Genomic DNA, 16,338 nt, shown 5'->3' on the forward strand with positions numbered 1-16,338 from the left:
GGAAACAGAGAATAGAAAATGCAAAACACCTAACACAAGCAAAACAACAGCAATCCCCTAATCAAAATTCCACCGGCAACAAACCAAGACAAAAAAGAAAACAAAGACATAAGAACAGAATTCAAGAGCCTAATGTTAAAACCCAGAGCAAAATCAAAACGCATCAGTGATGAACAATTAGTTGATCAACAGCCCTTTGTACACTGCCCTTAGCAAGACGATATGCAAGATGATTAGCAGATCTAGGAATATAAACCACATATAACATAGCCACCTTCCTCTTGAGCCACAAACAATAACAGATTTGATACAAGTAAGTGGCTAGGGCAAGAAGAAAAGGATCGGGGGACAATTGGGGGAAAGACAATGGTTAGCTTTCCCTTTGCTAAGGGAAAGTTTACTTTCCCTTCGTGAGCTTAGGGAACTGTAATGACATTCCCTTACCTTGGTATAAACCAAATATTGCACAGACATTACACTCATTTAAATTGCAAGGAAAGTAGATGACTTGCGCACTATAAAACGCTTCTTAAGTTCTCTCAACTCTTTTCTCACGTTGTCCATTTGAAATTGGAATTCTCAAGATACAGCATTATTCATGTCACATATATATTTTTTGAGTGATATCTTATCTAAGCTCCGTATATTTTTTCTATCTGCTTTTTGGCCGCCCATTTTTTTTCAAGAAATGAATAGAAACCAAAAAGTAAAAAATAAAAAATAAAAAAGATAGTAAAATATTAATTTAAACAAACTTAAATTAATCGAAATGAGTCAACAAGCAACAAGCCAGCAATCTAAATTAATCCCGGGATTGAATTTTCATCTAATGAACATATTTTTTGTGATTTAGTTTGTATTGCTTTCGTTTTCTTTTGAATTATCTAACAAAGTAACAATATCTTTTGTCAAAAGAAAAAAAGACAAAAAGAATAAGAAAAGGGGAAGTGAGATATGAAAGAATTCAAGGAACAAACGAAGGTTCTGAAATCTCCCCCAAATACAAGAAAAAGAGATTACTGCACAAGAAACTGATGCGTGCTTTTTGTCTGACTGAACTTTTATGCACTCCTAAAAGTTGCAGCCCAGAAATAATGCAATAAATTCACAGAAAGACTATGGGATCAGACACGAAAAATAAAATTTTCATGTCAAAAATTTAATGTCCCTCTGTTGTGATTCCTTTCGAGCAGCCCTTCCATTATGACACTTTTTTTGTAATCTCTTGACTTCGCTTCCGGGATTCTTTTCATGTTTTCCAGATTTCCAATAACATCGGCAGGTTGTTGATGAGGGAGAAAGTAAAGCCACATTGATGTGAAGAATATCGCACAAATTTTGCCCCAGAAGATTGTCACTGCTAGACTAGCGAGAAGCAAAAAAATGGCACTGTTTGAACTTGAACCCCTCTCTATTTGTTCATGTTTAGGGTTCATTTCACTTTCTCGATGGTTGCTGTAAGTATTCTTGTTTTGCAGCTTTTGCCTCTTTTGGTTTTGCGTTGAATTTGGGGAAGACGATGATGACGATGAAGAACAAGATGATACTGATGACACTGAGTTGGACTTGGAAATAGTATCTCGAATTTCTTTGCCGGCCAAAACCTTGTTTACTGATTTACCTAGACTTGCATCCAACAACTTATCACGGCTGCTTAATGGGAAACTGTGCTTTGATGAATATGACCCCTGATGAATAACTTTCCTATCTAGAACCCTCTTAACCTGTTAATAGGATAAGATATATTGATGAGTGATAACAGCAAATCACTTCATCAGAAAATAAAAGGAAGAACAAAGGGAGTGAGGAACAAACCAATATGATCTCGAAGACAACAGCTTTGATCACTTGGGAAAATGTTTTCTTTCCAGGACGAAGAATCACGATCGAATTTTCTGTATCAGAAACTGAAGACTTAGTCATTGAAGGCTTAATATCCTCCTTGTTTTTAACGCCAACATATGTTGAGGCCTGATTTTGGGAACGATCAACCACAACTGCTTTGGACTCAAGCATCACGTCCATATCAACAACGGGTCTAAAACAGAGCAAAAACTTGTTCCTCGAAACGTTCTTCATTGCTTCTTCTAAATGTAGCTGATAGTTGGAGCTTGTAAAGAAGATGATAACTATGGTTTTCGAAGTTTAGACATGTGGAATGGATTCCGATTGCGGTCTAAACGAGGGGAGAAGCAAAGAAATAAAACATGGAAACTCTGTTTGATTGTGGGGGTTCTGCCGTTCTAGTTCTGGTTCGGCTGTAAAAGCGCCTGCTTTGTGCCTTTATTGAGTCATTTCCAATCACAAGACTCGGACAAGTGATTAGTGGGGCATTATCTGTATATATAACTAGTTGGTTTTTTTCTCTCTCTTGACCCAATGACCTTAAAGTGCAAAAGCTTATAAGGCTTAATCTGGATTTCAAAGTTGGAAAGGGAGAAAAGGGGAAAAGATGGGCAACTTTGATGCTGCCCGTGAGGAACAGTTGAAAGGATATAACTCGGGGCTTTTGTTTTTTGTTGGTGGAAAATGAAAGACTGCAATTATGACTTGGTTGGTGGATTTTAGAAGAACGGGTCCGAATAGCCGTCCATTAACTTCATTTTTGGTTTATCTTTTTACTGTTTTTTTATGGTTAAATTCTGTATTTAGTCTCTATATTTTATAAAATGTTAAATTTATTTCTTTTTCCCATAATTCATTTAAATTGAGTTTTTTTATTTTCTAATTTTATTAATAGTAATCCACTCGTTAATATTGTTAAAAGTTCTCTATCAAAGTTATTGATGTTTTATTAACTAAGTTCACATAACATTTGACCAGAATTCATCAGGTGTTAACTAAACCTCCACCTAAATTTTGAGACTAACATGACATTGACCAGTGCTCACATGATGTTGACTCCTTCAAAATTTTGAAAAACAAAACAAATTATAAATAACATGTAAAAAAATCTAATAACAAAAATTGACTCCTTAAAACTTATTTTTTGAATAAACAAAAATAATTAAAAGAAATTCACTAACTAATGCAAGCTAAGTGCTTGTTTGACTTGATTTTTTTTTTCAATTTATCGATTTCTTAAAAGCAGAAGTCAGGCAAAACAAGATTTTTGAAAAATTCTTACAAAAATAGCTTTTTTAAAAAAGATTTAAAAAAAGTCTTAAAGAAAAGCTCAAAAAAGAAGTTTTCTCTTCTCTTTTTTTCAAAATACGTCAGCTTTCGAGAAATACTCATCTCTCTCAATCAATCTCTCTTTCCTCTTCTTCCTTTTGCAAATCACCATTCTCGAACACAAAATCATGATCTCCCTTTACTTTACCTCTCTCTATAAAGACTACTAAAAAAATTAGAAGACACAACAGCAGAATAGCAAAATCTAAGAGTTTTTTGTTCTTACAAAGATTAAGAGAAAAGAAAACTCAAAAGTCAAAACTGCATTCAAGTATTATTTAAAAGTTTTTTCTCTTCTTTACCAAAAAACTTTAATACTATTATTATTATTATACAAGTTTGAAAGTTATTTTATTTTTTTATAAATTTATTTTATTTTAACATCTGAAATCGTATATAAACTCGAAGCAGACTTTTTCCGTTTTGATTTATTAGGTGATTAAAGATGGCATGAATACTATTTTGTGGTAATTTTAACCAAAATTAAAGCTAATATAATTTATTTTGCCAAACGGCTTTAACTTAATTTTAAAAGTTATTATTCTTCATAAAAGCTTTATAATAGCTTCATAATAGCTTTTAAGCTAAAAAAAAACCTAGACCAAACAAGCTAAGGCTTTCTTTATTCGAAATGGCACTAACTCCATTTGAAACCGTACGAAGATTCCAAATTAAATTGTTTTATTTTGGTTAACTTATGCAATCAGTCCATGTACTTTAGCAAACTGATAAATTTAGTCCTTGTATAATAATTTGTAAAAATTAAGTCCCTATACTTTCGAAATTGACAATGTCAAAACAATTGTTAACAATATTAAAATTTTTCTATTATTTATGCTGACATGGCATTTTTTTGTTGATATGGCATTGAAAATGATGATTTGTCAATGATGATGAGGCATTTTTTTTTATCAATTTCATAACACTCTTTTCATTATTTTAAATTTTGGAGCTCAAAATTTTAATTCTTCTCTATCTCACAACAATCTTTCCCTAAATCCTAAAAACCTATTCGTAATTTTGATTTGTTTCTTTTCTAAGCCTATTTAAAGCCATTAACTCACACTATATAATTTTATGTCCACACTTATAAAATTTATGTTAATGTCACGTCATACCGGCACCATTATTACATTATTCGTAAAATGTTACATCATCATTGTCATTTTATGAAATTTAATGTTACCTCAATAAGAAAATGTTACGTCAACACAACCAAATGTCATATTAGTATAAATAATAAAATTTTTTTTAACACATAAGATTGATATTGTCAATTTTGAAAAGTACAAGGACTAAATCCATCATTTTGATAGAGTACATGGACTAATTGCATAATTTTACCTTTTATTTTCTCTCTAAAATATCTTTTAAAGCTTACAAGGTTCATCTTGATATTTTTACCAAAACCTAACCCACTCATCTTTTTCAAGTACCTCAATTCTCCAGATACCAAATCTTTATCTTCCAAAAAAGAGAGTGAGATTTATCCAAGATTGAACCAAGTTAAAACATATGAAAAAAAACAACAAAGAAGAAAAGGAAAACAATGACTATAGAAATGCATTGGGAAAAAGAGTCTTTTTTTTTTTTTTTGGTTTGTATGATAGAGGTCTTTTTAGGAGGATATTAGTCAAGGAAGAAAGAGGTGCAATTGAGGAGGCTGTTGCAAGCAATAGTAATGGCATAGAGTCAAGAAAAGAAGAGGAAGAAAATAAGGGAACGAACCAATTAAAAGTATAAGGATTCAATTTACACAAATTATAATAGTTAAAGTAATTCCATCATTTTGATAAAACATAAAACTTAAATATAGAATTTGACTTTTTGGTGGACAAAGTGTATGAAGTATTAACTAGTAAAATAATAAAGTTTCCATTGATATTACCATTTTAAATATTTTTGAAAATAACCTTTAGATTTCACTTAGATTATTTAGTTGTCAAAATATCTCGAAAGTTTATGACGTAGAACAAACACACGTTAACCAAACCTTTCCAATAATAGAACCCTAAATTTTAACTATCTTTTAACTCATATGTCATAGGGTTTTTTTGAGAACACTCTTGTTTGACCTTGGACAAGCAACCCTTGTCCTTCTCTACTGCCCAAGTTAGCCTAGTTGCCCTAGTTGGCCCTTCTGCTTGTCACAGCCTAAATCCTGGGTCATGATCGGCGCATGGGCCTAATAAGCATAGCCCACCAAACCCAAGCAAACCTTATTAAAGATTCTCGATAATGCACTATACTCGTTCCCCAATCCATATTAGTGCTCAAACCATATACTTTTGTATCATAACTTGAACCACAATTGCAATAATCAATTCAATCTTTAAACATATAATCATAAGTATATACAATGAGGTATAAAGTCTCCAATTTAATGCTTATACCAAGGCCATTATCCATTTACAATTAAATAAACAAAGTGCTACGACTCGACCTCTAGCAGCGGAGTGACTTAGAATGAAATGCTACGATATGCCTTTACCTATCTGCGATGGACCATAAGTTCCGATGATTGCACGCTAGGCCAATCACTATCTGCAAAAAGGAAATGAAGGGGTGAGTCTCACAGACTCAGTGATCATCGGCTCTATGAGCAGGGAGTAGATGGGAAACAAGCAATAAGCAAATCATTTGAATGATAAAACTAGAATATAAAATGCTAATCTTATAAACCAAACCACAATAAGGATATTTGTGCCTTGTAAAAATAATATCGTAAAATCATAATACAATGTTTTCTTTGGCAAAATAGTGCTGAAAATAAATGTAAAAGAAAGAGTTTCAATTACGGAAAACATCATTTGCCATAAAAATATGAAATACAGTATAAAGGTATGCACACTCCCAAAATGTGTGGCATGTAAAGAAATCAAAATGTACAGCCACATAAATCAACTCATGTTTGTTAAGTAAGCACTGAAAACTTTTATTTAAACAATGGGAGTTGTAGAAAAAATCTTAACTCTCCACCATGCAAGAGAGTATGCGTTGAAAACTCACAAGGCTCTCAAATAGGAGAGTATAATATCAACAAGCGGACCCACTTCCACGTAATAACAATTCGGGAGTCTTACTCCATCAAATTTCGATAGCCATGGCAGTCTCCATGATGTTGGCCGACATCGGAGAATCAAGCAGTCGTTACCTCGCACATTTGGGAGTCTCAATCTACCAGATCACTTATGGCCTAGCCACGTATACATATCACAAGTCGTGGCCCTCGCCACGCCTAACTGCCCATCGATGACCCAAAAGTTCTTTAGCTAGAGCTCACTCATGCACGATGGTCACAATTAACCGAAGTGACAGTTGGCTTACTCTTAACGCACTTGGTTTGTTAAAACCATTTTCAAAAATCACATTAAGGTTTCCAAGTCTTTCGCTTAAAACCATTTGAAAACAAGGTTCAATAACCTTTCAAATTTCTTTTCACTTAAAAAGGCATGGTGTATTCTCTTATTCAAAGATCGGACTAAAATCGGTGCTCAAAACTTGCATTTTAAATCATTTAACTACTTCATTTAAACTATGCATATCACCTACAAATACAAGGCACAGATTTTGTAGGCAAAACAGTATAAAAGTCTTGTTTCCTGATTTCTAAAACATTTTATGTATATAGCTAATCTATAGATATATCCAAAACAATTTTCAAAACAACTTGCATCCACAATTTTCTACAAGTTCTAGCAACTCATGCTTTCCACAATAACAATGTATAAATCATTGTAAATCCATTTATAAATCTCCTATCGAGGCTAACAGCTCATGCTTTCCATAATTGCATTTAATGAAATCCGGCAACGTTTATAAAACGTATAACATTATATAGTTATGGGATTTTTTTGAAATAGGCACCCCCCACTCACCTTACAAAGGCGGGATATCACTTCGCCACTTATCTAGGTACGTTTTCTCCTTTAGTTGATCACCACAATGTCCATTTTCCATTTGCACACTTCCTAGCAATAAACCAAATCTAATAATCTTAGTGTTTATCATTCCCATTTTCCTCCTTATTCAAATATTACCATCATGTTAATAACTCATACTATGCTAGAATCACCACTTTTCCTCACTTAACCTTGCATATTCATATACATCTTGACACATTTTTACCAAAGTTGCCTTTATCCTTTGCTTGCGTAATTCTTTAAATTATAATTACCGGCAACTTATTTATGACTCTAGCACCCATATTAACCTTTTCTAGTCATTTTCATTCAAATTCGTCTTATATTTTCACACATAACCCTCATATATGGCAGCAACAATCATTCTCACTTTCACTCAAGTATTTTCAAGTTTACATGCATCATTATCTATCTAACTTTCAATACTTTGTTTCTCAATCCTCCATCCACAATATTCCTTTTTCATTTCTTTCAAACAACATGCCATACAAACTTAACAATTTTCAACTAGCTTATGCAAATAGATCCTTTCAACAACCATAATTCCTCACAATATTCAACTAACCGTAGGCTTTAAAACATAGTGTTAAGCTTACCGCTTTCCTTTTCCACCTTGAGTCCATCATGTACCCATGGGTTTATTGGCTTGTATGTGTCACGACGCAAATTTCGAGCCATGACCGACGCATGGGCCCAATGGATGTAGTCCACTAAGCCCAAGCAAGCCTATTAATATAACCTGTTCATCATTCCATCAAAAGTTGCTAAGTCACATTTCATAACTTCGAATCAAATTAATACTAAGCATTGCCAACTTGTAGTGGCATTACCAATCAAGTCTACATGTATTGTCTAACACATGTCTTAATAATTTACATCAGGTTTATCTATACATATCAAAAAGGAGACTTGATTTCCAGCGGAGAGACCCGAGTGACGTACGGTTACTGAATGCCAAGATACCTACCAAGAAAACGAGTCTACAAGGGCACCTCGACTTAGTTATCGGCTGCCTCTTGATCTAAAAATATGAAGTTAAAAACGGTGAGTATAAACCTAGTGAGTGAACAAGGAAGGGAACAAGCAACAATAAGGAAAATTTAAAGAAATCATGATGCATTTATCTTTAAAACAATGCACTTCGGTTTAGTTCTTATCAAAACCCCTCATGTAAACGCCAAATGAGTAAATCACTTGATGAAAAAGGTCCATGCTCAACAAAAGATTTGAAGAGTGAAAACTTTAATAGCATTCATGCAATTCAAGTCAAGTAAACGACAGGTCCTCGCTACAACGGAAAGGCATTCCCGCTGCAGCGAAGTTTGGGCTCAAGTTATCAGCTGGATGAGGGTTTCTCAAATGGCCGAGGGTTTCTCTATAAAATTCCTCATTCCAAACTTAATTAAATAAACCCCTAAATGTTGGGAGTCCATGTTCAACTATGGCGTAAATGAAATGGAAAAAATATGGCAAAAACCAGCAAGATAACATAACGGACAGAAAGTTTCTCACTGCAGCGAGATTCAGCTGACCAAAACAGAAAGTTTCTCGTTGCAGCGAGAAGCTTTTGCAACTTTCTCGCTGCAGCGAGAACTAGGTCTGGTAAAAACTCTCAAAACTCGAGAGTTTCTCATTGCAGCGAGAAACAAAGCACTAAGAAAAAGTCTCCATTCCCTCAAGAAAAGACCATCCTACTGAAATGAAAAAATCAACATGAAACTTAAATAAATTCCTAAAGTTCAACATGTCAAACTTTCACATGCATTACAACCATATACCATATTCATGAGCTTGTGATAACACACATATCTATGTATGAAAATATATATATCAATCATCATGCACACCCTCCCATCATCATAAGCTCATATGCACTCCCACTAGCACATGGTTGGGTAATCATCGACTTATGCGCACTACTACTCGCACATAGCCGAGTCAGCATCGGCTTATGCGCACTCCCACTTGCACATAGTCAGGTCAGCATCGACTAATACGCACTCCCACTCGCACATAGCTGAGTCAGCATCGGCTTATGCGCACTCCTACTCGCACATAGCCGGGTCAATATCATTACACAACATTATTCGTATATATATATATATATATCATCACGGTATAGGAGCACATAAGTCTGTCCTTTTTCACATTTCACATTTTCACAGCATCAAAATATTTTATCAAGGGCTGGTTCCCCGACACACATCTTTAAGGAAAAGTTGAAATAAATCATTCAAATGTGTCATACAAATACAATTATATCTCTCAAAATGATTTTGAAATGCAAGTTCACTCACCGGTATTTGGTTAAACCTTTAGTCAATTCTAACTTCCCTAATGGTCCAAATGGGACAGTGGGGCTTCGTTGGAACCTATCATCACATTAACATCACAATTAACTCAATTCTCATAATTACAAGTTCTACAAGCTATCACCTACTAGTTTCCAAGTGCCATTAAATGGCTATCCATTTTCACTATCCTAATCACTCTAAAGTGAATTTACAACCTCAACTACCAAAACACCCACAAGTCTAAACACTAATCGTTTTTAATACAAAAAAAAATCAATTCTAATTCACTACTCACCTTGGTAGTTTGTAATTGAAATTCTTTCCAAAAACTTCCAAGCTAATATTGAAGCTCTCTCTTTCTCTCTCTAAAACAACTAGCTAGAGAGAGAAAGTATGGAAATAAGATTTTTCAAGGGTTTTAAAGTGAGAAAATGAAGGATTATGAGGGTTCTATGTAAAAGTGCATAAAAGCTTAAAAATTAGAGCTATTTTGAGGAAGGTTATGGAGCTTTCATATCAAGCTTTCATGGAGGATGAAAGCAACGTAAGATGAGAGGAAGAAGAAGAAGAAGACCAATTGGAGAATGAAGAACTGCTAGAAGAAAGAGATATTTATAGCTCAAGCTTATCCACTCCACTTAAATTACCAAAATGCCCTTAACAAGTTAGCTTGTTCTCCTCTAATCCTTTATGCAATCTTTTTACTCTTTTGACATTGAGACAAGGTCCATAATGGTCTAGAAATGCTTGGGTTCAAGAAAACTTAAAAATTTGACCCCGAGGTGAAAAATGATCATTTTGCCCCTACGGTGGAAATCAGCATCATTTTTATTTTGTTTGTCATTTTACCCATATTTTCATCATTCATTTATGCCTTAGGCCTAATTAGGCCTTAATATTGTTTAAAACTTACTTTTAGAGGCTTACTAAAGAAATGACGAAATTACCCCTGATCAGGGATATTGCGTCTACTTCTATCTACGAATCTATAAAGGTCAAAATCTCATAGTATGTCATGAATTTTTCTCCAATCAAGCCAATATTTGCTGCCACAAGACATTTCTCTTAGTCACTAACTCATTTTCAAAGATTACTCAAGCTAAAAACAAGAATCCTTACCTTTTCTTGCTTGAATCAACAAAACTAAGCTTTTTCTTCCTTTCTCTCTTTTTCTTTCTCCTTTCTTTCTTTCCTTTCTCCTTTCTTTCAACTGATCTCATATATTTTCTTTCCAAGAGTACGGTTTTCCTTGCAAAACAAAGCCATTTTTCTTTTCAATTTCATGGTGGCAAGGTGAAAACGGCATGGAAGCTTGAAAATGGCGTTAGGAGGATGGAAAAGAAGAAGAAAATATCTTGTGGCTGGAGATAAGAACTAACCATGGGATAAGGATGAAGAGTCAAAGGTTCCTTTGGAAGCTTTGACCAAGTTAATGGCAAAATTATCATTTTACCCTCCAAGGTTTTCACCTTTTTTAATTGTGTCCTCCCACAATCTTTTAATTCCAATTTCTTTCTATTTGTCTTCCTTAACACTTGTATCAATAAAATATCAAGTTCATGCTTCAATGCGGTATCACCGTAATAGTTAAATATTTACTTACCGGCGCTAGCTTTATTTAATAAAGACACGCGGGCCCCATTAACATCTTTTTTCTCTAAAATTTTCTCATTCTTCTTCTCTCCCACTTAGATTGACCATATACTCTTTCTTCAGAAAAAATTTTGACGCTGAATAAAATATTAATATTTTAATATTATTCTATTCTAAAATTTTTCACTTGTCACCTTGACACCCAAAATGTCTTATTATGCCCCGATTCACTTCCAAATCACTTTCGAATCACTTTTTATATCATTAATTCATCCTCAATTGATATTTGACAAATTCTATTAATCAACATATCAAAGTACAAGACGTTACACTGCTCAAGGGAATGGATTACGTTAATGAGAGGTTTGCTCAACAAAAGGAAAGTAAAGAGCAGAAAAGTAAAGCACAATAATGGATGACAAAAGAAAAATTTATTCTCAATTGTAAGCTTTCTAATACAATGCCTCTATAAATATACAAAGCCTCCATCTTTCTGTCACTAGCATAAACCATGTACAAAAGGGTGGGAGGCTCTTTTTATAGAGTGCTCCTCTTTACAACAACCCCTTAGCCTCAAAGGGGGAAATGTCAATGCCAAGTGGTCTCCATACTCCAATAGCTCTTTGGAGGATACTTTGTGGAGTTCTAAGTCTTAAGCCAATTGGAATATTGTTCATGCCCATTGAAACAATATTCTAGGCCTTAGGCATAGTTTGCGTGTGCTGCTTACCGATGTTGTCAATTTTATCATGCACATATATGTATTATAACAAGTAATATAAGAGTAAGTAGAGTTTTGAATCACATAAAAAACTGCACCAAGTTTTGCTAAATAATAAAATTAACACAATCTAATCTTATTCAAGCAACTGAATCAAAGTGATTAAATAAAAGCAAAACTAAAACTAAATAATAAATAAATTGAATCTAAAAGCTAATGGGCAAAACTTTACTAGAAAAATTCAATTAATAAAAAGCTTAGGATTGTAATATCCCTAAACACTTCATCTGAAACTTGTTTCTCTCTTTAACCTTACTTCAATGGATTGAATTGCTAACTTAGAGTCCTAAGCTATTTATAAGTCTCTGTCGAGATGCTCATAAAAATATCTCTCCTAATTAATTTACTATATGTCTATGCAAATTCAATTGAAGAAAAATTCATTAAGTCCATGCTTAATATTGGCTACATGCGACATATAAGTATATGTCTATCCTATATGTAAACCAAATCACCTAATCAACTAAGTGAATTTGAACACATGCTATTCCATTCATGGCCTAATCTAAACTCCCGTTGTCAAGTTGTATTTAGATATCCAAATCAATCTAATTGGTGATCAAGCAATTAGAAGTATTAAATATAGAATTGGAACAAACAACTCATCCATTGATAATAAGCAAAAAATAGATAAAAAAATTTAAATTACATGCTGAGTTCAATCATTATAGTAGAAAAAGTAAATTAGTTCATAATATCTATTGAAAATATCATCTAAAGAAAATCAACCATCAAACCAAGTCAAAGAAAATGAAAGAAGAACTAAAGAAAAGAAAAAAACTAAGATTTGTCAAATCTCAGGTCTTTAATCTTCTTCAATTTTTCCTTGCTTTCTTCTTTTATTGATGGATTCTTTTTCTCAAGAAAAGCTACTCTCTATCTCCCTTAAAAGTTCTATGAAAAGCCTTATTTAAATAACCATCAAAGGCCTAATGTAATTAAAACTTGATTTTTAGAGTGTCGAGATATTGACGGGCACCGTGACCTTCCTCCATGGGCACCGCAATGCCCTAAGCTCGGGTGACACTATGATGCATCTTGCCTTATGTTGTTTGTACTGCACTGCTTCATCTTGTGACGTAATTTTCTCCTTCTTCTAAGCTGCTCCATCTTGTGACATGATTTTCTCCTTCTTTTAAGCTAAACTGGGCAAAGTAATAAACGTGAAGGTTATATCTCTAACTATTAACTTTTCAATGGTTTAAGAATCATGCTAATTGGACTTCTATAGTGAAAGATATGCTCAAAATACCGAATCAAATGCAATGGATGTCTGCACCATGAATGCATTATTCTTCACAAATTATCACCCTTTTCATAGCAAACTTACAAAAGCAACAAACTGACTTAAATAATAACTAAACTTAAAGCAAAATATCATAAATTAACTTAAAGCAAAAGAACCCAACATAATTTACTAAAATAAAATAAATGACTAAAACTAAATAATTCCTAACTTAATTCTCACGAACCTAGATAAAATATGATACACTGATTCAGATTTTCAATCTGATGTTGATTTTAGGAAATCGACATCAGGATCTGTTTTCACCATTGAAGGAGGAGCGATAGTTTGGAGGAGTGTAAAGCAATCTTATATTGCAAAATCTATTATGAAGGCAGAGTATGTTGCAGCTTGTGAAGTAGCAAAGGAAGCTGTATGGCCTCGTAAGTTCCTTATGGACCTTGAAGTAGTTCTAGATGCAAACAAGCCTATTACACTGTATTGTGACAACATTGGAGCAGTGGCTAACTCAAAAAAACCGTGGAACCATAAAGCAGAAAAACATATTGAAAGGAAATATCATCTCATTGAAGAGATCATACAACGTGGAAAAGTACTTGTGAACAAAATTCCAACTGAGCAGAACCTCACCGATCCATTCACAAAGACTCTAACACAAAAGAGTTTCGATGGTCACTTAGAAGGTCTTGGAATGAGGGATATGTCATACTTGCTTTAGGGCAAGTGGTAGATTGTTGGGAATTTGAGAATATGGTGCTCTGAAAAGCAAGTATATTCTCATGCTTAATTTTATTAAATTTATTTGTAATGAAAGTACATTTTGATAATAAGACGAAAAGTTTGTTTTCACTAAGCATTCATTATCTAGGTATTAAGGTACTATGATTTTATTGAGATATTAAAATATATTTGTATGAAGAGTCATATATAGGAGACATGTATTTTAATTGAATCTAAAAATTGTTCACAGTTAGAAAATAAAGCTAGTCACTTTATTGTGTTAACATTGTAATGTCGAAATTATTTCCAACGAAATGAATGTGATTCATTTCAAGGGAATGATGAGTCTTAAATCATCGAAATGGTTGACTTCGATTTACCATGAGCATGATCATCATAAAGCGTTGATCTAAACTTCGTATTTGGGATTATAATCAAGATGAACATTTAGGAACATTGTCAAGACCCAGAACTCCCATCGGGCTCGCGACAATCGTCGCGACGTCTCAATAGGCACTTATTACCCCAAATGTCGATCGAAACCCCGCAAGGCTTAGCATCAGCTTCCGCATCTCCTCGGTGAGCAACAGTTATTAAATTTCGCATTTCAAGAAATCATAAGTCGTTTCCAAATCAAAACAATAAAATATTATTTTCTGGCTCACAGGGGCATTTTCGTCATTTTTCTTCAAAAATACCGAAACCCACCAAAAACATAGTGTGAAAGATAAATATGTTCATACATACTTTAAATCAGATAACTGAAGTATAAAATTATTTTTACAGTGACACGTGGGCCCCCAACTGACCAAGAAGGTGTAGGGCTATGAACCCTTATTTTCTATGATGCAACTCCGAGATTAATTCGCGTCTTAATCAACTATCAACAAACTGTCCTGAGCCTGAAAAATGGATAGGAAGAGGGGTGAGATTATGATTACATAGTCCCAGTGAGTAAACAAACACCATCTAAACTGTATAAAGGCGAGTAAAGGGAGACAATTAAAAATAATTCATTTCAGCAAATTTTTCACAATACAAATATTCATTTCAACCAAATAATCAATATGGCTCGTGAATTTCTCAAAACTTGGCTCATGCCAAATCTTGTACTCGAGGACACCTGGACCAGAGGTATCCAACCGAGTCCACCAAGGCTGTGAAAAATTTTATAAAATCATAAAACTTGTTTTTATTTTGAAAAAAAAAGCAGTCGTTCCTTGGCGTTGACTGAGTTTCACTTCACGTGGTGGTTAACGAGAAGTGCACTCAAAAAGTCCACCTCAGGAGATACCCTACACGCCTCTACGACCGAGGTGAGAATATAAAAGAGTTTACCGTGCCCTTCTAATAGGCTGGTTTACGGAACCCCGCCACTACAGTAGCTAATCTTTATTTTATCTACCACCTAATTTATAAAATCCTTATCTACATGATATGGTAATTTATCGCAATCTAGCCTCTCAAGGCTGAATACATAGTATATATAATTTTGATACAAATACCGACTTTGCCATTCATACTTACATATTATTATAAGCCATATAATTTAAAACACAATTTATAATACAAGCAAGCAGTCTCCAATTACTCTATTTTCAAAACTAGTATTCAATTTTCTAGAAAATTTATAAAATCATTTTATAAAATCACAATTTCTCCTAAAATATAGCAATTTACCATTTAAACCCATTTTCTATAAAATCACACAATTGTATAAAACTACTTTAGATAATTAAGACGATAATAAGTTTACTCACAGTATTAGGAGTAGAAATACTCCTATTTTCAGTCCGCGAGTACAATCTTTTACCCGTATTCAATGGCTCACCACCTAGCCATAATCCATGACACATATTCCCATTAAATTGTGTCTAACAGTCATAAGCTATTTCAGGCTCGATATATATGCATGATATGAAATGAAAAATGCACGGGTAGCCATCTAGACCCGGTATTGGCCTAAGTCGATTTTTCATCCGATAAATTGGCCAATGCGTTTAATTTCATTCCAACTTACTCCATTTCTTTTCCAATCCCTCAATTCACCAAGCACAACTAATTAACACACAATTAGGAAAAATTTATCTTCACTTTTCTTCTTGGAACTTTCGACCAACAATGGTATACTAACTCCGTGATTTTTCCTACTTAATTTTTTCTCCATAATTCATTAATTCCTACACCAAAAACTATTATTTCTGAATCAAATCACCTAGAATAACATCCCATTCTTCCTCATTATTCACTTAGAGAATTCGGCTATTGATGGGAACCAAACCTTTGGTGGTTTTCTTTACTTGTTTTCATGCTACACATCATTAATCACCTAAAAACACTAACATACCTAAAAATCAAACCAATCCAAGATCATTCTCTCTCCATACCCATTTTGACCAGCCATGAATTCATCATGGAAACATGTAATTTAACCATGGAAATTAAGGAAAAATGCATGGGTAAGGTAAATCACTAGCAAAATCAAAGAAATTTTACCTTTGCTTGATCAAATCCTTGAATTCCAACACTTTCTCTTTGATTTTTCCCACCTAGGGTTTGTTCTTCCTTGGTTTCTCTTCTCTTCTGGTTTGCTGATCACTTATGGGA

At 33.7% G+C, this 16,338-nt stretch overlaps 1 protein-coding gene and 3 long non-coding RNA genes across 4 annotated transcripts; all 4 read right to left on the minus strand.

Moving 5' to 3' along the window:
• LOC18608583 (uncharacterized protein At5g23160) lies at nucleotides 816-2,295 on the minus strand. The gene is made up of 2 exons (XM_007043368.2): nucleotides 1,816-2,295; nucleotides 816-1,724 (listed from the first exon to the last, which is right to left on the minus strand). The coding sequence occupies exons 1-2, from the start codon at nucleotides 2,077-2,079 to the stop codon at nucleotides 1,152-1,154; spliced, it is 837 nt and encodes a 278-aa protein (XP_007043430.2). The 5' UTR covers nucleotides 2,080-2,295; the 3' UTR covers nucleotides 816-1,151.
• Nucleotides 5,529-7,794, minus strand: LOC108660854. The gene is made up of 3 exons (XR_001926550.1): nucleotides 7,694-7,794; nucleotides 7,053-7,145; nucleotides 5,529-5,718 (listed from the first exon to the last, which is right to left on the minus strand). It is a non-coding gene; the product is annotated as an uncharacterized LOC108660854 (long non-coding RNA).
• On the minus strand, nucleotides 8,031-9,720 carry LOC108660905. The gene is made up of 3 exons (XR_001926608.1): nucleotides 9,687-9,720; nucleotides 9,395-9,469; nucleotides 8,031-8,118 (listed from the first exon to the last, which is right to left on the minus strand). It is a non-coding gene; the product is annotated as an uncharacterized LOC108660905 (long non-coding RNA).
• LOC108660808 lies at nucleotides 14,365-16,269 on the minus strand. The gene is made up of 3 exons (XR_001926500.1): nucleotides 16,228-16,269; nucleotides 15,492-15,565; nucleotides 14,365-14,633 (listed from the first exon to the last, which is right to left on the minus strand). It is a non-coding gene; the product is annotated as an uncharacterized LOC108660808 (long non-coding RNA).

Source organism: Theobroma cacao, chromosome 2 (assembly GCF_000208745.1).
Source record: "Theobroma cacao cultivar B97-61/B2 chromosome 2, Criollo_cocoa_genome_V2, whole genome shotgun sequence".
NCBI classification, from domain to species: domain Eukaryota; kingdom Viridiplantae; phylum Streptophyta; class Magnoliopsida; order Malvales; family Malvaceae; genus Theobroma; species Theobroma cacao.

What these genes read in the sequence shown, in the direction of transcription:
- LOC18608583 (XM_007043368.2), bottom strand. Translation starts at nt 2,079, where the DNA reads ATGAAGAACGTTTCGAGGAACAAGTTTTTGCTCTGTTTTAGACCCGTT. An exon ending in TTGTCTTCGAGATCATATTG is followed by an intron (nt 1,725 to 1,815) that starts GTTTGTTCCTCA and finishes TCCTATTAACAG; the next exon opens with GTTAAGAGGGTTCTAGATAG.